This window comes from Urocitellus parryii, chromosome 6 (assembly GCF_045843805.1).
Source record: "Urocitellus parryii isolate mUroPar1 chromosome 6, mUroPar1.hap1, whole genome shotgun sequence".
NCBI lineage: Eukaryota > Metazoa > Chordata > Mammalia > Rodentia > Sciuridae > Urocitellus > Urocitellus parryii.
The window spans coordinates 134,024,520-134,047,253 of NC_135536.1; the positions used below are offsets into that span (position 1 = coordinate 134,024,520).

Below are 22,734 nucleotides of genomic sequence, written 5' to 3' on the forward strand. Positions count from 1 at the left end.
GGCTCTTCAGTCCCATCCAATAAAGATGATTTTGAGCCTTTCATCTTTCAGGATATACATTTATATCTTAAACTTAATGTAAGTTTGCAAGTAACTTAAGTTACAGTTAAGAAACTGTAAGTTTCCAGATCTGAGGGCTATAACCGTTCATAGTTTACCACAAGCATCCAAGGAAATATTTGTATATCTCTTAAAATGGGTAAAATCAGGTCAATGGAATTAAAGCAATTAGGAGTTTATCCTGCAAAAAGGACAAAGCTTTAGTGTTCAGCCAAGGAGGGAAGGATTTAAATCTGATATGGAATGTCTGTGAGCAAGAAAAAACTAAGAGGAATTTAAGCCCAAGATAATGAAATTCTTTTCAGCTTTAACTCACTAGAAATAAGCTGTGCTGGCTCCAAAACTATACCTGGGAGGAGTCTTGGGTGGCACTCTGACTGAAGTGGGTGTGTGAAGCTGCATTTGCCTAATGTTGTATTTAACATTGAGAAAATATCTATCATCCACATCAAAGGCCTTTGTCACAGGCTCTGCTTTGGCACTGCCACTGCAAATAAATGGCCTTATAAAAATGAGGCAGGGAGAAAAAAATGGCAGGAGAGTAGTTTACACAGGAGTCCTATGTTCTTTAGATCTGGAAAAGAACTCCATGTATTGCACTATTAGACATTTGAATCAGTTCTTTTTGTAGGGTATGTCTAACTAGACATATTATTCAATATTTCCTTGTAGATGAAGACAAAAATTGCTTATCTTGTACATCTATGACAAATTCAGTATGTGCTTACATAGAACCAGGCTTTTATTTGGGACAGAAAAAAGAAAAAAGGATTTTACTGTCAGGAAGTGAGTATATATAACCATAATAGAGAGATGGTATTGTTTGAGAGAAAAATCAAAAGTAGATTTGCTCTGCATGATCAGAAATAATTAGGAGGCAGAGCTGCAAAGAAATCAATTAAAAATGCCTCTAGAAAACTCCAAAATGAAAAGCTTCTTTTAAAATCATTATTTATTTGCAGTACTAGGATTGAACCCAGGGGTGTTCTACCACTGAGCTATGTACCCAGCCATTTTTATCTTTTTATTTTGAGACAGGATCTCACTAAGTTACTTAGAACCTCACTAAGTTGCTGAGGCTCGCCTCAAATTTGCAATTCTTCTGCTTCAGCCTCCTGCATCACTGGGACTATAGGCATGTCCCACCAAACCCAGTTCTAAAAATGATCTTTTAAAAACCCTTCCCAAAGAGGGCTGGGGTTGTAGCTCAGTGGCAGAGTGCTTGCTTAGCACATGTGAGGCACTGGGTTCGATCCTCAGCACCACATAAAAACAATCAAATAAAATAAAGGTATTGTGTCCATCCATAATTAAAAAAATATTTTTAAAAATTTCTCCCAACAACTTAGTCTCAAGACAAGTAGATCCTCAAATGTTCATGAACCAAAATGACCAGATGACTGGTGAGAAACTAAAGATATTAACTAAACAGGGTGAGAATGACATTTCAATATAATTCCCATTTGAGACTTATTCTCTGAGTGAAGACAGAAATGAAGAAACCCCCAGAAGATAACTCCATTACCACATACAGAAAAGCCATGGCTTGCTGCCATTCTCTTGTAACCCGGTAAAGCAGCTTCCATGAAGAAACATTCAGAGAGGGCACCATGCATAGCGGAGCTGTTATTTTTGGTTTGGGGTTGGAATGGGCATGATCCTCACAGTCAAGTTTCAGGTATCTCAACCTCAGTGGAGAACAATAACATCTAGTTCTGAGTAAAACAGGTGGCAGCCAGTTGCAAAAAAGAAACTATTATGTTTCTATCTCTGGGGAAGAAAGAACCACAGACACATGGCTGTGGTTTTGATCATACTGCTTTCACTTGCTGGACCCCACAGGGGCTCCTAGATGTCTCTTGCATCCCATGACGATGCCTCAGCTCTCTGTTTTAGGTTTGTCTATTAGCTGAGCACTCCATCTTGCTTCTCCTAAATGCCTTCATCTTTAGCTACACCACGACCTGCTCTGACAAGCCTGCTAATGAGTGAAATAGCAGCAGCCTGGCTTCCCACAGGGAAATATATAACTTTAATAGCAGGTTCCAGAGACAGACACCTGCTACCCATCTTCACTTTCTAACCTAGACCTAGGTGACAGAAACTTCAGGGAGGCCCACAGGAAAAGGTAGAGGCCTCAGACTGCCATTATACATGGACTTGCAGCTGCACTGACTAATTAAAGATCAATAAATGAATGAAATCCATCTGCTACCAGAGACAGGGGAGAGGCTTCCCAGAAAAACAAAGCTCTGTCAGAACTAAAGGTACACCTGATTCCCTGGGGTGCCACTGAACAAGCTGGAGACAGTGAAGTTTTTCTTGCTGGCCCACATGGCATTCTCCAAAACTGGAACATCTCTCACCTACACCTGTTTATGGAAAATGAGAGACAGAATGACATTGTACTAAAGATTGGGAACTGCCAGGATCCTAATCTGTCTCACCAAGTGGGTGGCTATTGATCCCGGTACATCTACTCCAGTGATAGGGAAGAGAGAGAGAGAGACACAAATTCTTACAAAACCAGTGGAACATGCAAAAGAGACTCAGAAGCTCCATGCTGGGGAAATGTGGTAGAAAAACATAAGAGGGACTCTTTCCGGCTAAAGGGGTATGGGACAAGTGAGGGAAAGTTCCTCAGAATCAATGCTGCCCAAGTTTTTCTTGCAGGATAAGAGATATTTGGGTGGAGAGAGAAGGGAATCTGGAGTAGCCAGAGGACAAGAGCCCAGGGGACAGGCACTTCCTGGCAACCGGAGAATGTCATGAGTGAGTTATGAAGCTGGACCGGTAGATTGGGGGTGTCACACTGCAGAATGCCTGAAGTAATAGCCTGCTTGAGGAAGCCAACTCAAGTGGCATTGTGACAGATGGTTGGATCAGAAGGAGGGAGGAGACTGGGGGTGCTCCTGTAAAAGCCCAAGGGAGTGGTGGTTACACAGCTGAATACATAGGTAAAAAGGTCCTGAACTGAATACTTAAGATTTATGCATTTTGCTATATATAAATGATAGCTGAAAAAAGTATTTAAAAAAAAAGGGCTCAAGGGAAACAGTGCCATCCTGTCCCCAGGGTATGGGGGATGGGAATGGAATAGTCAGGAGAGGACAGACACACAAGAAAACCCTTTTCTTTAGCTTCTTTCCTTGCCTGATATCAAGGGTCCTTCTTGGAGGACTTTTCTGATGCTTGCTGGCAAAGCAAGAGTGTCAGAATCCGAGGATACTAGTGTCAAAGGGCAATGCACATATCTTGACTACTTCATTTTACATAGAAGGAACCTGGAGACCAAAGGGGCTGCACTTTATCTACAGTTTCCTGGCTAGTATGGAGGTAGAAGACCAAGGTTTGCCTACTAGTTCAAACTTCTCTCCACTACTGCTGTCAAACTATGAGGAAATAGGAATGAATGACAGAATGTTAAAAATTGACAGTGTGAGCAAATGGTTATAGCATACAAAATGTTCAAACAGGTCACTAGGTAATATGCATCATCCTGGGGCTGGGGATGTATGTGGCTCAGTGGTGTAGCGCTTACCAAGCATGCTCAACGCCATGAGTTTAATCCCCAGCACCACACACACACACACACACACACACACACACACACACATACCAAACAAACCTCAAAACACAAACAAATCATACCATCCTGTTTTTGTGGAAGGCGAGTACATTCAGAAGAAAAGACCACAGAGATGATTACCAAAATAGCAATGGTATGCTATCTCTGGATGGAAGAATTACATATGATTTTTGTGTGCTTTATTTTCTATTTTTAAAAAAATGAATATGCATTAAATCTTTTATTCTTGAAAAAAAATGGAGATTTGTATCACCACCTAGATTTTCCTCATAGTTCAGAACTGAGCTTTGGTCTGCTTGTTTCACTAAAAGCAAACACTTCTTGAAAACAAAAAAATGAATCACTAGGTAAATATTGATCTGTTGCTAAGTGAACAAGAGTCACATCGTCCCACCGAAGCACAGGTCTTCCTTCGGACCTGGAAGTTTCATTTATGCTATATCTTTGGGTCAATTATCTTAAAACAGAGTTTAAAATTGACTTTACTGCTGAGAGGGGGAAAAAATACCTACTCTTACAGCATGCTTTGAATGTCCACCTTTCACCAATTCGCTTCTTGCCCCAGAGCAGCAGGGGGATATGTTCCGATTTGCATTAAGTCATAATAAGGAGTGCCAGTAGTCAGGGCTACTGAGTAATGCCAACAGCTTGCTGTAAATCAGTTAACCAACTTTCCAGCCTAGGCGAGATCTTGTGAAGGCTGCAGACAGGCTTCTTCATTAAAAAAAAAATCTTCAAAGTCCCAGGAGAAGGACTTTTACCCATAACAGACATTTCCTGCCCACAGCTTCAAATACACAAGAGGCTGTTTCGGAAATATGACACAGAGAAAGAACATCAGAGGATAGTGGGTTCCACTAGAGTGATGGGGGAAAAAGAAAGAGGTCATGCAGGGATCAAAGGGCACACAGGGCCTCTTCCTGCTCCATGTCTCAGTTCTCTCACCTACACCCTGACAAAACACCCTCTCAGCTTCCCCCTGGATAAGAAAGAAATCAACTTTGGAATCACACTCCAGTTTGGGTTCAGTTTCCCTCGCTGCTACTCCCAGTCTCATCCTTAAATGACAGGAATAATGAATCCGATCCCATAAGAGGATTAAATGGCAGAATCTCTATGGGAGAGACTCAACAAATTTCAAATGGAGTAACATGGACAAAAGAGGAATCTAAAAACATTTTCCTGATATGTTTCATAAATACAGGATATAGGTGTTTCTAAAATTAGAATCCAAATCAGAAAAAAAGAGTTACTGAAAGTGGAGGGGAAAAGAATTCTTTGTCCTTTAACCATTTGTCATGTTCAAGTAAGAAGACTTATGTAATTGCAATTCAGTTGCTTAAATAATGCTCCAATAATGCTGTAGGAGGGCCAGTCCTATAATCAAAAGAACAGGTTTTGGAAGTAAATTGTTTCTGGGAACTTTTCACACCCACCTTCAAACTGTAGCTAATTCCTAAACAAACACCAGTTCTGCCTTCAACCTAGGTCACCCCACCCTCCTAATCCAGACTTCCTGGGAGAGAGCCTGGCACGTGGCCAATAAACTAGGGCTCCAAATCAGTGCCACTGGCTCAGGTTGAGGCTCACTTTCTGCACACTGCCTGGGGCCTCCAAGAGGATGGGAGCAGGGACATTCTTCCAAATCAGGAGGTGGGTGGGGCCACCTCAAAGGACACCAGGCCAGTCCTTAAAGCTCATAAAGAATGTGTGCCAGGGAGGGAAAAAGGCAAAGGGAGACCTTGGGACTTCATGACTCTGCATTGTTTTTGAAAGGGAAAATATGGAAACAACAACAAATAAAATAAAAAAATAAAAAGTATATTAAAACAACAACAGCAATAAAGAAAGAAGAATATGAAAGACATAAAAAACTACCATACTCAGCTTTTATTTACACTTTGACTAATTAGTACCGAATCAAACTTTACATGATGTTTTTCTGGCGCCTGGGCAACAGCAGCTTTCCCAAGGTTTCCTCTCTCTAATTACTAAGGTAGTAATGCTGGGTGCAAATTTACATTCATCTGCATATAAACTTGCAGGCTTTTAAATACCTTGGTTTTCAAAAGAGCTCCTAAAATGATACAGATGATCAAGAAACTGGGTCTAGAAGTTCTCAATCTGAAAGTGGGTGCCAGGCCCAATTAGTGAATTACCTCAATTAAGTATTGGGGAAACATTCAAAGCGAAGTATGCACTAATGGAGGACAAATTCCAAAATACACAATTACTGTGTACATCCTCTGTGAGGAAGAGTTTTGACTGCAAACCCAGTGTGACATAAGAACACCACATCTTTAGTTTGAATGCCTGGTTGTGGAACCTACTGTAAGGTCCATCACAAGGTCAGTTTCAAACTCAATATGATGACATTTGTGTTGTGTGCGGTGCACCACCAGTATTAAGCAACATCTCTCGAGGTCATGATACCACTGACATGACTATGAGGAAACTGCATAGTCATATACAGGCTCCCCAAGCACCAGAAGCCCCCAATGTGAAAATCAACCAGATGACTGAACTGGACAAAGCAAGAAGCTGAACTCATGTCTCTGTTGCCCATTTGTCTGCTCTTAAAAGATAAGCACTCATCCAGGGTTACCAATCCCCAAAAGACAGTGGAGAGAAATGCTTCTATTATTATCCATTGCGCATTGGAAATTTTGTTAGTCAAGTAGTGAAGGAATACAGTTTGAGAAAGACATTTCTGCAAGGAGCTGCAGTCCTGTGAGGCCCACAAGCAGAAAAGGATCAGCTGCAAGAGGCTGAGGAAAGCAGCAATTCTAAGAAAGGAGTCTGGAATTTAGATTGATGGGAAGGGCATGGCATGCCCCAGGCTTGAGGCTTGGCTCAGCCCAAAGCAAGGCACAGTTATCAGAAGACAGCTGCAGGGGAAAATTAATACTGCTATGTTAAAAACAGTATGTATGAGCTGGAAGGCAGTTGCCCTCGATTTTACAACTATGATTTCCTCTATCAGAAGCAGTGCCCACCTCTGCTACCTCCAAAGTTCAGATCTAGGCTTGTGCAGAGACACCTGGCACACTGGGAATGAAGCCACTCCCTTTTAGGGCATTCTCTTAGCTAACCCTCACCATATTTTTCAATATGGTGATGGAGAGTACCCAAATAAGCACAAAAGTCTATGCTTTTGTGCTTATCAATTATTTGGCGGGCTGGGGATGTGGCTCAAGCGGTAGCGCGCTCGCCTGGCATGCATGCGGCCCAGGTTCGATCTTCAGCATCACATACAAAGATGTTGTGTTCACCAAAAACTAAAAAATAAATAAATAAATATTTTAAAAAAAATTATTTGGGGTAAGGATGGTTTCCCTGTCCCGTGATTGGCAATAGGGTGTTTGCTAAAGAACTAGTCCAAGTTTTCCATATCTACCTAACAATCAACTACCATTCCTGCAAAGTCCTTGTCTTGGATAATGACACTACACTGGAGTACAGGAAATTTCCAGGCAACAAAAATCAGATTCTTTCTCCCACCCTCCAGGGTTTAAACACAAGACTGCTAACAAGACTGTGGCTGTTTTAACACCAATGGGTCCATTTTTCCAGTGATGCCTTAAGGACATAATCTGAGAAGTCTTTTGTGTTCTATCCCCATTTGGTGCTGGGGATGGAACCCAGTACCCATGCATGTTAGGCAAGCCCTCTACCACCGAGCTATATCCATGGCCCAACAAGGTTCTTCTCTGAATATCACACAAAACCAAAGAGATCAGCATGTTGGGCACACAGAGGGCACACGGTCTACTCACTCTTTGGTCAGAAGAGGACAATACTTGAGCAGAAAGCGTGAGAGCCCCGAGTCCTGGAAGTAGAGGTCAGGTGGGGCTGTGGGACTCTTCAAGTTCAAACAGCGGACAATCACGTACAGCACTGCAGCTACTGCAGCCAGCTTCACCCCGTCGAATACGGCGGGGAGCTCGGTGGTCTCCAGCATGGCATTCATTTTGACCTGGGGGTTAGAGCACAGGTGTGAGGGTTAGTGCCTCCCCCACCACAGGGGCATGTCCTACTGTGACACAACCCATAGGTGAGCCCAGCCTGCCCCATCAGTCCTATGATTTCCTCTATCAGAAGCAGTGCCCACCTCTGCTGCCTCCAAAATTCAGATCTAGGCTTGTGCAGAGAACACACAGGCCACAGCCCTAATCACACACACACAGTCCTGAGTATGAGCAAACAGAGGAGGGTGTTCTATTCTTTCTTTAATCTCTTGAACATTTACAGGATAAGCAAATTGGAAAACACTGAGGATAGAGTTCTTTTTGAGAGTGGAAAAATAAGACTAGTCAGAAAGGCAAGAGAGGACCGGGGCGGGGGGGGGGGTGTAGTGCTTTGATTTCTGTTAACAGGCCACCTTAAATCTCCCCATAGACTTAATGTGCACCTGGAGCACCAGGTGTGCTTTCAGTGTTGTATTTACAGCCCTGGATGGAAACACAGAAAGGACTGCTGGTGCCAGCAGGTGTGGCTGTATTTACTGCCTGCTGACCCTACTTCTCTTTTTTCAAAGCAGGTAAAGATACAGAAACCTCAGTCTGACTTAGCCCTCTGCTCACGGAGGCCCTGGTGCGAGGTCTAGTTCATTCTCAGCCTGGGTCACAGGGATCTTGGCTTTTGGGGGTTTTAGATAATGTGAAATGAAGCTCACCAATTATTTTTTCCTGCAGAAGGCACTGGACTGTTGCCATTAGTTCAAAATTAGGAAAAAAGATGGACCAGATTAAACTACTGGATCAAAATATTAAATTGCAGAATTGAAAATATATACATGTGATTTTTCCCAAGCTCTCCTAATATTTCATCTTTTGAGGTAGCTTTGCCTTATGTACAAAACACACAACCCATGTCAAATGCATAAGACCAAATATCAACGACACAACAAATACAACAGCAACAAAAATCTAGTATTTTTCCTTGCTACTCAGCAGAGTAACATTATCAGTTGTTACCTCAAGGATTAGGGAAACCACAAGGGAACCAAAAAGAGAAAATGGTAACTCTCACAGCCCAGGTAGTTATGGCAACTACTTCCCCCTGGAAGGGTTTCAAGTAGCCTCTGCTAAAAACAGTCATCTTGAGAACTCTGGTAGCCAACCATAGAGACAAAATAGACGGGCAAAAAAAAAAAAAAAAAAAAAAATCTCCAAAAAATGTTTGGGGTATAACTGACTCAGCTCTCCTGAGACCTAAGGCAAGTCCAGAGAGGTCTTTTCTAAAATCAAGATGACTCTGGCAAATACAGAACCAAAAAACAGTGCAGACAACCTCTGGTGGAGTTTCTCAACTGAACAAGGAAAGGAAATCAAAGGGCACAGCTCCTTCACTAGCAGCCTTCAGGGCAAGAAAACAATGTTTTTAAACTTACCCTGTTCAAAATTTTGCATTAAGACTAGACCTCAGGATCTGCCTTTGACCTGTGATGAGCAGTTTTCTTAAAACTTACTGCTGGTGATTTTTCTCCTCACTCCTGGGGGTAAGGGTGAGGGTAAGCTTTTCGTGTCCCCTGAAAGCTTTCTACAGACTCCTACAACAAAGATTCTTGACTTGAGGTCTGTTGGTTCCTAAAGAATTCTAGGGTTGGGGAATCCCTGAAATCATATGTGAAAGCTTATGCGAGTATGTGATTTTCTGGGGAGAGGGTTCAGAGCTCTCAGATTCTCAGCAAGGTCCGCGGACTTAAAAAGTACACAGCACTGCACTAAAAGATGCTCAATGGGTTGGTTGAATCTGCAGCTCTCAGCCCTCACCTTGCTGGAGCTCTGCCATCTATGCTGGCCAGAACAATGCTCGACTAATATCCAAGATGAGGCAGTTTGTTAATATAGGTTTTTAAGTCTAGTAAGTGGAAGCCCTAAAAATAAAACCTATCAGAAGTTGCAGTTTCTCTGCCTGGGTGCTGATAATATGGAACTGAAATGGAAGTCCTTCCTTATTGCCTTTGTTGGAGAGAATAGAGTAATGCAATGAATGGTTTTATCAGTCTCCTGGTTGATCTAAGTCAGTAATTCTTTTTTTTTTTAAGGGGGGAGAGAGAGAGAATCTTTTTATGTGGTGCTGAGAATCAAACCCAGGTCTCCCCCGTGGTAAGCGAGCGCTCTACCACTGAGCCACAATCCCAGCCCAAAGTTAATAATTCTCATTGAATAAAAAATAAATAAATAAAACAAATCCTTCCTCTTCCCCTTCTACTCACTGCTCACTAACACATGGGGGGGGGGTGGAAATGACACACAAACAGAAGAGTCCTTGCAATACATACCTATATCGCTTATTCTTCTCACTGTAAATATTAACTTTCCTCAACGAGTTGCACAGTTGGGCTGATCAGGTCAGATCTCTTGTTCAAATTAACCTGAAAGCTGAAAAGATTGGATGGTAAGGTTTTAAAGAATGAGAAACTATTTAATTGAAACACAATCAAGTCTAACTTTCTCTGCATTTAAAGTCTTTAGGAGAAAAGACAATTTCTTTAATTCACCCGTAGTGCCACACTCTTGGACACTTAGCCATTTTCACAAACCTGCTGGGGGAAGCCTATGCTAATCCACCAAGAATAGACAGCTCTCTATGGCTGCTGGGACAAGTGATCTGCTGGGTCCTTATTGCCTTTGTTGGAGAGAAAGTGGCTAACGCAACTTCACACTGCTTTGACTCTTTATCTTACAACATGACCTTCAGCAATGCCTCAGAGAACAGGTGTCAACTCTGGTCAATGATATAATGTGATCAGGACAGCACAGTCAGTTGACTCATTCCTTCTCAGACATGTCACAGTGAAAGGAAAAACATGAGCTAAGAAAAGTAAAAGGGTGCAGATGGGCTCAAAAACAAGGTAGTAGAAACAGAGCTCAAAGTATTGGTGAGGGAGCTGTAGCAATGGCCAGGTCTGTGACTGGACAGGGGTCCCCAAGGCTGGCTGCAAAGTGGCACTAGAAGGTTCCAGTGCTTTTCCAGAGATGGAGGGCCAGAGCCCCAAGTACCCCTGTGAGAATGTGCTAAAAGATCTATAGATTACAAAGCATCAGAGGAAGCCAAAACAAGAACATGGGGAAACAGACCATGTTTAAGTGGTGCAATCTATGCAGCAAGCTCTGCTCTTCATGCTTCATGTACATTAACTCATTTAATCCTTCCCATCTACCTCTGAGGTAGATGCTACCTTTGACAGATGAGGAAATGAGGCCTAGAAAGTTTATGTAACTTCCCCAAGGTAAGTGACACAGCAGGTAAAGAGAAAAGCCAGGATTCATCTCTGGCCCCAGAGACCTTCTCTTAACCACCATTCTATGCTACTTGAAAGCAGTAAAGATAGAGAAAGAGAAACAAGCAAGAAAACGAATTGTACAGGCACAAATGAGACACCAGAGGCTTGCCCAGAGTCACAGCTGTTAAGAGTTGAGTTGAGATTCAAACTCCATTGTTTTTTTCTGACTCCAAAATGATTGAAGAAGAAAATAAGAGCCAGTTGAAGGAGAGACTCAATTAACCTTCACAGTGGACTTGCTTAACTTCAAATCTTTATGATCTCTTCACATCCTGAGACAAATTAGCCACCGAGGACAAGCTGTGGTGAGGTGGAACTGCAGAGTTGCAGCCTCATCATAGGCATCTGACCCACCAAGCTCAGCTGCCAGCTGAAAAATAAGGTTGCAGACTCAAGAGCCTATATGGGCAGCCCATGGGTTGGTGGTGCATCTGCCTGGCATTTTTAAACTGAATTTATTAGTTGCCAAGTTATAAACATCAGGAAATTTCAGATAAAAATCTAGACTTCTGGCTACTTAAAAAAAAAAAAAGAGAAAACCTGGCAATATGCAGCCAGCATTTTCAAAAAGCAATAGTGAATAGGGCCGAGTGGTAGCTCCCCCCTTCAACAAGACAAGCTGTCTCCAGGTCCTCAATACTGACCCCACCTCTCCTGTTATCATTCTCAATATTGACGCCTGGCCCATTTTAACCATTTCTGGTTCCTGAATGGTCCCAGAATATGTGAACCTCGGAGAAAACTAAAGTCATTTCTAGCCCTGGATGAGTGTCAAAACTTATAGGTAGCAAAGTATAATACCTTTTGATTGATATTTATTGAAGTCTATTTGCATCTTTAACTCTTTCAATAAACTATTAGAAAGGGTTTCAATGAAACATCCTTTCTGACTAGATATGCATAGAGAATGACTTGGAAATGTGGCAGGCTTCTGACTGCTTCCCAAGATGTAAGTCTCTCCTTCATCCTTAGTAGCAGAACCTAGCACTGCACCTTCCTGAGAAATGACATACCCCAGCCTCCCTTGCAGCTTAGTGAGTTCAGGTGACTAAATTCTGGTCCATTCTGGAAGGATTGGTCTGATTTCTGGGAAGGCTCCTTAAAGATAGGAAGATAACATTCTGTCCTTCTTCCTTCCTGTCTCCTTGGAATGCAAAGAGTATGGCTGTAATTCTAACAGCCATCTTAGGTCGTGAAGTGACTTTAACATCACTCTATTAAGAGGACAGTGGATTAGAAAAACTGATGTCTGGGTCCCTGATGATTTAGTGGAGCCACCATATCAGACCTAGACTGCCTGCCTCAGGAGATCTTTTATATGAGAGAACAGTTTAACACCACTGTTAGGTCTGTATGCTTTAACTCTGCAATTTCCAATGACACACAAGGAAATACTATATACCTAAATCTTCAAGATGCTAGAATTGCTAGTTAAGAATATTGAAAATTTTTCTCTATTTTCCAAAATTCACAATGACTTAAAATTATTTTTGTTATTAGAAAAAAAGCTTTTAGGGCTGGGAATGGGGATGTAGCTGGTGTTTACCATGCATGAGATCCTGTAATGTGCTTATCAATCCCCAGCATATTAAAAAAAAAAAAAAGCTTTAAAATGCAACAAAATTTAAGTAAAATTTTAAAACAAGGAAAATACATGTCAACATATGCAAGAATATGTATGTGACCCAGCTTAGATGGTCTCTGAGCTTTCTGACAGTCAGTGGGAGAAGCGAAACCCAGTCAATCTAATGGTTTCCCAAGATGGAGAGAGCTAATATAGATGCTCCTACTCCAAGACACATAACACAAATTCAATGGAAACAGGGCTTTTCTGGCACAGAATTATTTTTTTGAAAAATCTGTGGGATTTTATATAAAAGGACCTTGAGTGATGTGATAGACAGTGTCCTCCTACAACCTTTTTTTTTTTTTTTAAATAGCAAATGCAGTGGAGAATTAATATCTGCAACCCTTGAAAAATGCCAAGGTTTAAAAATTCAATTCAGGGCTGGGATTGTGGCTCAGCAGTAGAGCGCTCACCTAGCATGGGCGGGGCCCGGGTTCAATCCTCAGCACCACATAAAAATAAAGGTATTGTGTTAAAAAAAAAAAAAAGGAAGAAAATTTTTTTAAAAATTCAATTCAATTTGGGGAAGGCAATCCAATGAGCAATTTATGGCTATTGTGATCCAAATATGCAGCCTTGATCCAAGACCTGAGCTGAGGAACAGATTTGTTCTTCCACCTGTCCTTAGGGCCTCTTCCCTTGAATCTCAGTGGGCTTAAGTTCCTGGCCACCTACTGTGTGCCTAGCATTCTGCAGGACTACAATTAAGTAGAGTTCGCATTTTAACTGGGGAGATATTAAATTTATGTTAAGAATGTATGTACTTTAGAAACTTGGAGTTGAGAATAATTAGTCCAGGAAAAAATTAAGCAGGAAAGGACTTGTGGATCTAGAACTGGGCCTTGGTGTATGAAATGTAGGACTGAGAAGTGTGTATATGAGCGTGTGTGTGTGTGTGTGTGTGTGTGTGTGTACAATGCATTTCTACTATCTATCTAGGTATCAAACCAGGAATTAACAGGCAATTTTAAAACAAAACTCATCACATTCATTTTAATTTACCTTGCATTTTATTTTATGGTGTGGTTTCCAAGACTGACCTGCCACTAAATATAAATATTCTGAATTTTTTCTAGAGGTTATAACAAACTCAAATTTTACTGTATTATATTTCACTCCCTTTTTTCTAGGTAGGTGAAATTTACCTAGAAAATGAAATGAACATGCAGCAGCTTACATAGGGAAAAAAAAAGTCCCAGAAGGGCAGGAGGGCTGGGTGTGTGAGGATGGAAAGGAAATGTGCTCCCAGTCCACAGTGTCTCCATCTCTGTGGTGGGCTGGGCTTCCTGTGTATCTGTATCAATCTCTCCCTGGCCCCACCTCCACCCCAGTATGAGTGGGATGTAGGTGCTATAGGTGATAGTTAACTCCATCTGAAGTCTATATATTAACAAAGGAACCCAAGGTGCTGCCAAGTGCCCAACAACTAGTCATTAAAGGAGCTTTTAGTATTGTCCTTTGTCTCTAACACACACTTGACTGGCATTTCCATCTCTGGTAAAGGCCAGGACTGTACCTCCCACGCTTCTCACTGCTCTCCAGAGGCCAAGGGCATCATTTTAAGATGGAGGCACAGGGACAGGAGAGGCAGTTTCTTCACTGTGCTCAGAGAAACACCAGTTTGGAGGTTCTGAGACCTGGGTCCTAGTGCTGCTTTGTCCCTTCATGCCTGGTGACCTTCAACAAGTCACTTAACCTTTCAGACCCTAAAGACCTCATCTTCAAAATGAGAAGACTGGATTTGGAAATAGACAATGCCAGAGATTCTCTTTCAGTTCAAAATGCCTGAGATTCTGGGGACAGAACTACAGTCCTTAGCTAAAGAGGCAAAAATTATTTCTGTACTTTGTACTTTCCCCATGATTTGCAGTCTACTTCTTTTAGACCATATAAAATAAAATTCATAAGAATGAACAACCCTCAGGGCCTCTGCTCTGTCTTCAAATAAATTGAACAATTATATATTTTAGGCTATGTTCTTTATGCCAATAATTCTATCATATTAATTCAATAAGTGCCTCAAAATATTAGCTATTACCATCGCCAATACTGAATTCTCCTCCATTTTGCTCAGTAAACTATCTCATCTGACAGAAATTACAATAAAAGATACGCTTTCCTGACCAGAACAAAAGTCTAGCTGACTGACTTCTCTGACTTCCTCCCCAAAGTTTAAAATTAATCCCAAGACATACTCTTCTTGATTCTTCTGAAGAGGAGCCATGTCAGATCTAATAAATCACTGGAAAAGCCAGGCATGGTGTTGTGTGCCTGTAATCCCAACTACTCTGGAAGCTGAGGCAGGAGGATGGCAAGTTTGAGGCCCACCTAGGCAATTTAGAGAGACCTTGTCTCAAAATAAAAATAAAAGGACCGCAATGTAGCTCAGTGGTAGAGCGCTTGACTAGCATGTCCAAGGCCCCGGGTTCCAGCCCCAATACTGCAAAAAAAAAAAAAAAAAAAAAAAAATCACTGGATAATAAATGGTGATCCTTAAGTCTCCTAATAGTTTCAAGATATGCTGTTCCTCTTTCTCTGCTAAAAGGGGTTCTTGAAATGCACAAATGGACCGCCCTCTCCCAACACACACACACACACCCCTTCTCTCTCCTTCCTATGAAAAGGATGCCCCCTCACCTGCATCTCCTCCTGCAGGTAAATCCCCTCTTACCTGGCCTGGCTGCCCTTCTCCAGACCTTCACATAAACCCCTAGGTCAGCACTAGAGATTTGGCTAGCTTCATTCCTCAAAACTGCCCTGCGAGGGTGAGGAGGACAACGGAAGACCCCAACACTGGCCTAAAAACATGATCTGCTTCCATCCCACATTATTCTTTTTGGTGGCCAAAAATGCCTCAACACTAATGTAGGCAACAGGATACCTCTGAGGAAAAAACAGACAGGAAAAGGGCTAGCTTTTCCCTTTTATCTGCAATTTAACTAAAGAAGTCAGAGCTGTCATGGAAAAACAAAAGCCATGCCACAGGAGGTAGGCAAAAGAACAGAAGAATTCTAGGAGAAAGCCCAGCACCCCTCCCAAGACATATCTTTGAGCCCTTGAAGTTACTCACTGCTGTGGCATTGGAGAGCCTCAAAGGGACTGCCAGTCTGGAGATACGGCTTCCTCTACCGAGAGCTCTGCACCTCCTGATGAATTGGGCCCTGTTCCCACTTCCAGTGAAGTTTAATGTCACTGGGGAGGTGAGCACTAGAGCCAGCAGCTCACAGAACCACCTCTTAAAACATCTATGTTGGTCTAGGCCTGAATGTCGTCCACAGAGTTCTGTGGGTAAGAGTGTTCAGAGTGCTCAGTACTCTGGGTTTTGAAAGATCCTCCCTCCCACCACCACCAACTCCAAATGGTAGAAAAATTCTGACAACATAAGACCAACGCTATTTTCAAGAAATGTCAAGAGACATTTGTTTACTTATTTTTGCAGTGCTGGGGATCAAACCCAGGGTCTCATGCACACTAGGCAAGTGCTTTACCATTGAGTTACATCCCCAGTCCTTTTTATTTTTTAGTTTGAGACAGGGTCTCACTAAACTGCAATCCTCCTGCGTCAGCCTCTAGAGTAGCTGGGATTATAGGCGTGCACCATCGCACCCAGCTGACACATTAATTTTTGAGCACTAGGCAGTGAATACCCAGCTGCTTTCCTTCAACACGGCCAACTCCTAAGATCACATAGGAGGTGGGAGCTGTCCCTGTGCACTGGCATAGAAGGCTGAAAGCAACAGAATGGAGAAGCGCCCCCTTCCCATCTCATCCCACTTCTCTTACAAATCAGGTGCTATGAGGGGAAGGGATTGTCCAAAGTTAATACAATTTGGTAACAGAGAAGCAGAGGAACTGACAATTAAATACACCTATGTTAATGTTGCTTTATGTTTCCTTCAAAATTAAGACCTTGAAATTGCCTTTTTGTGTAAACTCACTCAGGTGATAACAGCTTCACTTAACCATGTTCTTCCACAAAGTCATAAGGTCACACATAATCAACCTGCTGACATTTCAGAAAACGGCCTACAAGTTCCTAGTGAAAAAAAAGTTAACCAGAGCAAGAAAATGTGAACTTCATATTGAAATGTCAGGAATGGCTACTAACCTAGGAGTTTTCACAAAAGAAACTCACTAAACTAAAAATATCTGAAGCCTGAGTCACCAGTTCGACATGCACATTTAATTGAGCACTTTACATGCCCTTACTAAAGTACAGCAGCAAAGCAGGCCTCTCCCACTCCCAAAGAAACCTCAGGAAAGAGTAGTATCTTCTAAAAATGAACAAGGAAGGTGCTTAGGAAATCTCAAGCAGAACTGGTTCTCTGTCCCTGAGAAACCAATCCACCCTAAGAAAAAACAAAGAAACAAAAAAGAACATAACCAGGTATATACTCTGAGAGTCTAGATTTTTCTAAGAGGACACTCACCTTAACAGAGAAATTCAACAGCTCTAAATATTGTTAAAAACAAAAACAAAACCAAAAAAACCTATACTATAATTGAATTCTGCAAATCAGAAGCAAAATCTCAGGTTAACAGAACCCAGTGAACTCAAGAATCTAGTTTACTGGAATTTTAAAAGACCTGGATACAACCAAAGAGAAGCTCATCTCCAGACTTATTGCACAAAAGAAACCTCCAGGACATGTCCAAGGAACAGCCCAGATCCTCGGGTCTTCTGTGTCTGCAAAGGAGCTTCCAGAAAGAGGAAACCGGGAATGCGTAGGAGGGCAGGTCTCTGCTGGCACAGCACTTAATTGAAGGACCACTCACTCCCAGGACCTCAGTAAGGCAGGCAAAGAAAGTTTCCCTCAGATCTTAATAACTACAGTTAATGGGAAAATAAAAATTAGCAGTTCCCATTCCTGAGCATTCTGGTTTCCCAGGCCCCCAGTGTCAGAGCACCACAGAATTTGGCTAACACAAATGCTTTTAGGCCTCCAATGGACACATGTACACGCGCAGCCCATTATAATGCAGATGATCATTCACTAAACCATGGCCTTCACCTCAGCAAGGGAGAGACCTATTCTGTCCACTCCCCCAGGCCTGGCAGGCCTGAGCTCACTCTCTCACCTCCCTCTCTTCCCTCTCCCAGCTCAGTGGCTGTCTGGTGAATTCTGCCAGTTGTGAGAGCAATAGCTCCCCTCCCTCAGGAATGGACCACCAGGGCCTTCAACACAAGGCTAGACAATAGGAAAAGTCTAGTCTCCTTGTCTTTCCAAGTCTGAGGGGATGTTCTAGGGGCAAGAGTATACAGTGTGCACGGCATTTTAGGCATGCTTTACTTATTTCTGTTTTATAAATACCTCGGATGCTTTGAGTAGAAACAGGATCTCCTGCCAGTTTAGAGCTGCAGGCTTGGAGGTCACATGGATTCCACTGTGACCAAGTCTTAGAAAACAAATGCTTACCAGAAAAGGCAGATAAATGTGGAGGACTGATTTGTGCTCAGGTCTTTGGGCTAAAAATGAAGGAAAGGGTGGGAGAGCCATCCATCTGATGCTCATCAAGCCGGCACTAACACTGGGCCTTCGGGGAGTCCTTATCTAGCCTCTGCTATCACTCCTACTGATGCTGAGAGCTGAAAGAGTCTCAACTCCAATTTTAGGTCACAGACCAAGTAGAAAGACCCAGAAGTGCTAGATTCTGGAGGTCAGAGGAAGGAGGGGATCCCACTTATGTCTCTGCATTACTTGCTTCCAATGACATCTAGAATTATTCTCTCCTTGAGCACACTGTGCTCTGTAGCTCTGGGAGGGTTACTTGCCCTCTCTGGGGATTTTGAAGCTTAGCCTAAGACCCCACGTGGTATAACTGGAAAACATAAGCTTTAGAAAGAAAGGACCTAGGTTTGAATCCTGGTTCTGCCAAGTTATCCTGGGAGTCATCTAAACTTTATGAAATTTTACGTTTTCTTCTAAAAAATGGGAGAGAGGAAGTTCCATTACAGATTACTGATGGAAAGTTGGTGAAATTCTGTGCGTTAAAAAATGTTTTGGTTTGTAAAATGTTTTGAACTCTTCAGAGGAAAGCTGCCTTAGTAAATATTTTAAGATTAGAAAACAATGTTAGTTTTAAAGCAACTGCTAGAGAATTTGAATACATGAAGAGGATGGGAATTGGTCTCCAGGCAGTCTGGAGCTTGGCTTCATCAGCTCCCTGCACTGAGGATACTGAACAGTCTAGAAAAATAAAAAAATCAAGAGGAAGCTCTTCAGGTTGATATATTTTAGGGTTTGCACTAAATGGGTTGCTTTTCCATTTAAAGAAGCAAGTAAAGAGACAGAAATCCACACCCTTAAGTGTTCCTGTCTCTCCACCCGTCCAATACAAACACTCCACTGTTGTTCTGGGCCTCACTCCCTCCTGCCTCCCACTCAGGAAACAAATGTCCTCAGCCTTCTTTAAAGCCTGAGGGCAAGTCCCACTGCCACTCTAGCCTACCAGCAGCCTTTGTCCTTTGGTTTTTTCCAAACTTCGACTATAATAGGCAGGCTGTCCTCCAAGCCCAGTCCTGCTCTGCCTCCAGGAAGAAAGATGCTATACAGAGCGGGCGCACCACAGAAAGCAGATGCTCAGCCACTCTGCCCCTGTCCCATCCTGGGAGCTTCCTCTCTGGACTTTCCCAGTGCACACATATTGTTGCCTCATTGGGAGGTGATTGAGTGGCCATCGAGGAAGTTGGTTTCATCAGAACAGGGCAAATGCTTCTTTAAAACTGGAATACAAAATGGTGCCATTAACCAAAAATTAACTCACCTGCATAAATTGGCAGCACCTTCATAGAGAAAGCAGTGGTTTGCAAGTGAAAAGGACAAATCCAGCAGAAAAGTGTCAACACCACCGAGGGAGATGTTTAGCAAACTACACCCTTCCCCTCTGATATTCTACCTTGCTCCCCACAGGTTCAAAGGCACTCCCTGCATTCTAACTTTGGTGTGGGCTATAAAAGTATAATACATGGTCTCCACAACATAGGGTGGCACACACCTGTAATCCCAGTGGCTCAGGAGGCTGAGGCAGAAGGATCATGAGTTCAGAGTTAACCTCAGTAACTTAGTGAGTCCCTAAGCAACTCAGTGAGACCCTGTCTCTAAATAAAATACAAAAAAGGGCTGGGGATGTGTCTCAGTGGTTGAGTGCCCCTGGGTTCAATCCCCGGTACCAAAAAAAAAAAAAAAAAAAGAAAACTAAATCCTGAAGAACCAACTACAAATACTAGAGAAATTCAAACAAAGGAGGCAGAAACAAAGAGGTAGATCACAGTTGGGGAACCACAGGAAAAGATGGGACAGAAGAGGTGAGAAGGAGAGGAGGGTATAGACATCAGGCAAGGCTCACAGCTGAGCCAAGGCAGGAGAATGCTGGGCATTCAGGAGAAGGCAGACTGGGCAAGAGGGATGGGTTTGGGAGCAGGAACAATGAATCATTGTGGATTGAAGCGTCAGTGCTTTGCTTACAAGGGAAATCCCAGACATCAGCCTGGAAGATGGTGCCACACATCTGCTGCTATGGCATGTGCTCTGGGTTGTGCTGCAATGTTGTACATGTGAGGGGCTGACGTGAGAGCCTGTAGGAGTGAGAAGCATTTACTTGGGTACATGTAACGGGACTCATGACTCTGCAGACAAGCACTGTCACTGGCCACTGGAACAACACCACAAGCTCTTGATGGTATTCAAGTGTTTTTGTAACCTACTGAACTACACAGGAACTTTCATTGGGGGCCCATTTCCTCTAGCTCCTAAAAATCATACTTGCCCATCTTCACATTTTTTAAATACTCTATTTAAAAATTTGCCAGTCTCATCTCTACCTAAAAGTGATAATTCCTCTCTTTAATCTCTACTGGGGATTCTCATTGATGCCCTGCTAATTCAATCTCCATGTTTAATTCTACACAAATTGAAATCTGGAGAGGTTGAGTACCTGATGGACATCTGTAAATATTTAATGGTCAACTGAGTTTGTGCAGAAGGCATGAGCCTGAAGCATCACCATCATGATCCCTGAAACAGAACTTCCTTACCAGACTATTCCATTAGGCTACAAGGTTCAGGCCTCTACGAGTTAACTGCCACACCCCTGTGCACTGACAGAACAGCAGAATGTGACCCACTGTCCAGCGGTCTTTGGAGATTTTAAAGAACGGTCTTGAAGTTCAGGCACATAACTTTCCATCCAAAATGAAAAATGTCCATTTTCTATCATTCAGAAGAGCTATCGTCCAAAGCCATATTGCTTCCACCCCTTTCCTTTTGTCTATGGAATCCTACTACCAGGCTGAAAGTTATAAATCTACTTCAGAAACTGCTGTCTCACAAAGAAAGGGGAAAAAAAAAAAAAAAAAAAGAAAGAAAGCAACAGGAAGGAAAGGTCCCAAAAGAGAGACAGAAACCTACCCGTTGGTTATTGGCATTCAGATAAATATTAAATACCATTAGAAGACCCATGATTTTGGCTAATCAGTCCAAACATCTAACAAAATTGCCTAGGGTATTTCCCAACTGACATGAGTTTATTTGGTCCATAAATTATAAATTTGAATAGCATTAATCCTAGGTAAACCTAGACCAAGATACTATGAATTATAAAAAATAGGGTTCCTTTTTAGCATCCAAGGAAAATAGAAAAATCTTTTGTCAAATGTCTGTGGTATTCAAATTTTGTCAAATTTGTGGAAAGATAGTCAATTGGTGTCACAAAGACTCATGCTTTATTGAGAGGTTTCCTCTGGTGTGCCCTGATGGCAAGGTAGAGAGGCTCCTGGCAGGGGCACACAATCTGGCCCACACTGCAGCTATACTACATACTAGTTATGTGACTGGGCAAGTTCCTTAATGGTGGCACCTCTCTTTCCTTACCCATTAAGTGGGGATAATAAAACCTTCCTTGAAGAGTCATTGTGAGGCACAAATGAGGTAGAGTAGGTCAAGTACCCTACACCAGAGCATCCTGCTATTACAATAAAAATTAAAAACACAAACACGATGTGAATCTGGCAGTGGCAGTGCTTGCCAAGGAAGGCAGAGGGGCTTGCTCCAGCCACCAAGGATGGAGGATCCCAATCCAGAGCCAGATATCTGGATAGTCTGGTCTCTATCCTGCCTCTGAGTAGACACTACCAGCCCCAACTTAACCATCTTCTACAGACAACAGTTGGACCATGCATGCATATATTCCTTGCCCCATTGCAGACCATCAGCTGCTTTCAGCACCCCAAGTTCAGGGATCAATGACTTCCCTGGGGTCCAATATTGCTCTCTGGCTCTGACATCATTATCTTTAACTTGCCAAATCTTTAAATAAAAGGCAAAACTAAAAGATACAAAAATGTCCTAATTATGTAGTCCTACAATTTATCAAGTGTTTGGATTTTAAAGCACTACCTCACTTACTCCTCAGACATGTCACAAAATGAATTTGTGTTGACAGTGGAGACCAAGTACATAATTTACTACTTAACAAAGTACATCCTCAGACATTACCTCATTTGGTGCTCACAACAGCCTTGTGACTTATTATGAATGTAAACAAGGAAACTGAGGCTAGAGGCACTCTCTGTGCCAGAGCCTGAATAAACCTCTTCAAATATAGAGGGGAAGGTACCTATCCATGAGAGGGCTTTTGGAGAGCTGGATGGATTCTACCACTCAGCCCTCTCACCAGAAACTCTGTCAGGCCTCTTCCCACCAGTGAGATATAAAAAAATTTATACTCCTCTTAGAAGCTCCCTGGTGACAGAATCAAGATGTCTCTTGCAATTTCTGTGCAACGTCTAGTTTGCTATGTAAAGTCAATAATAATCACTGATGGATGATATTCATTATAGACAGAGGGAAAGGGACTATTTTCTAAATTGAAAAAAAAAACATCCCTGGCTATAATCTACTATTTAGAAGGATACGTTTTTCGATGTCATTGACAAGAATGAGTGAGCACTTTATTTACATGATTAGAAAAGAGGAAGAAACTGCAGCCAGGGAATTTGGAATCTGAGAAGCTAAAGTTTACAGTGTGAATGCAGTGCTGGCCACACAGGGAGCTTAGTGTGTATTCAGGGAAAGCCTCCTAGTGTGGCCAATGGTAGGTACAAGGTATCCAGGCCCCAGGGAAGACCTTGAGAGCAGAGGCCCAGCATATCCAGCAGAGAAAGGGCTC

At 42.4% G+C, this 22,734-nt stretch overlaps 1 protein-coding gene across 2 annotated transcripts in view; it reads right to left on the minus strand.

The window, feature by feature from the left end:
- Nucleotides 1-22,734, minus strand: part of Abhd2 (abhydrolase domain containing 2, acylglycerol lipase) — a 100,854-nt gene that overhangs the window by 68,948 nt on the left and 9,172 nt on the right. The window contains exons 1-3 of one of the 2 annotated variants that reach the window (XM_026388105.2): nt 10,197-10,270; nt 9,936-10,035; nt 7,426-7,625 (exon numbers count right to left, since the gene is read on the minus strand). In XM_026388105.2, coding sequence (XP_026243890.1) covers nt 7,426-7,619 — 194 coding nt within the window. In that variant the 5' untranslated portion in view covers nt 7,620-7,625; nt 9,936-10,035; nt 10,197-10,270. Of the gene's footprint in view, nt 1-7,425; nt 7,626-9,935; nt 10,036-10,196; nt 10,271-22,734 lie in introns of those variants that run through there. The other variant, XM_026388103.2, reaches the window with a different exon arrangement.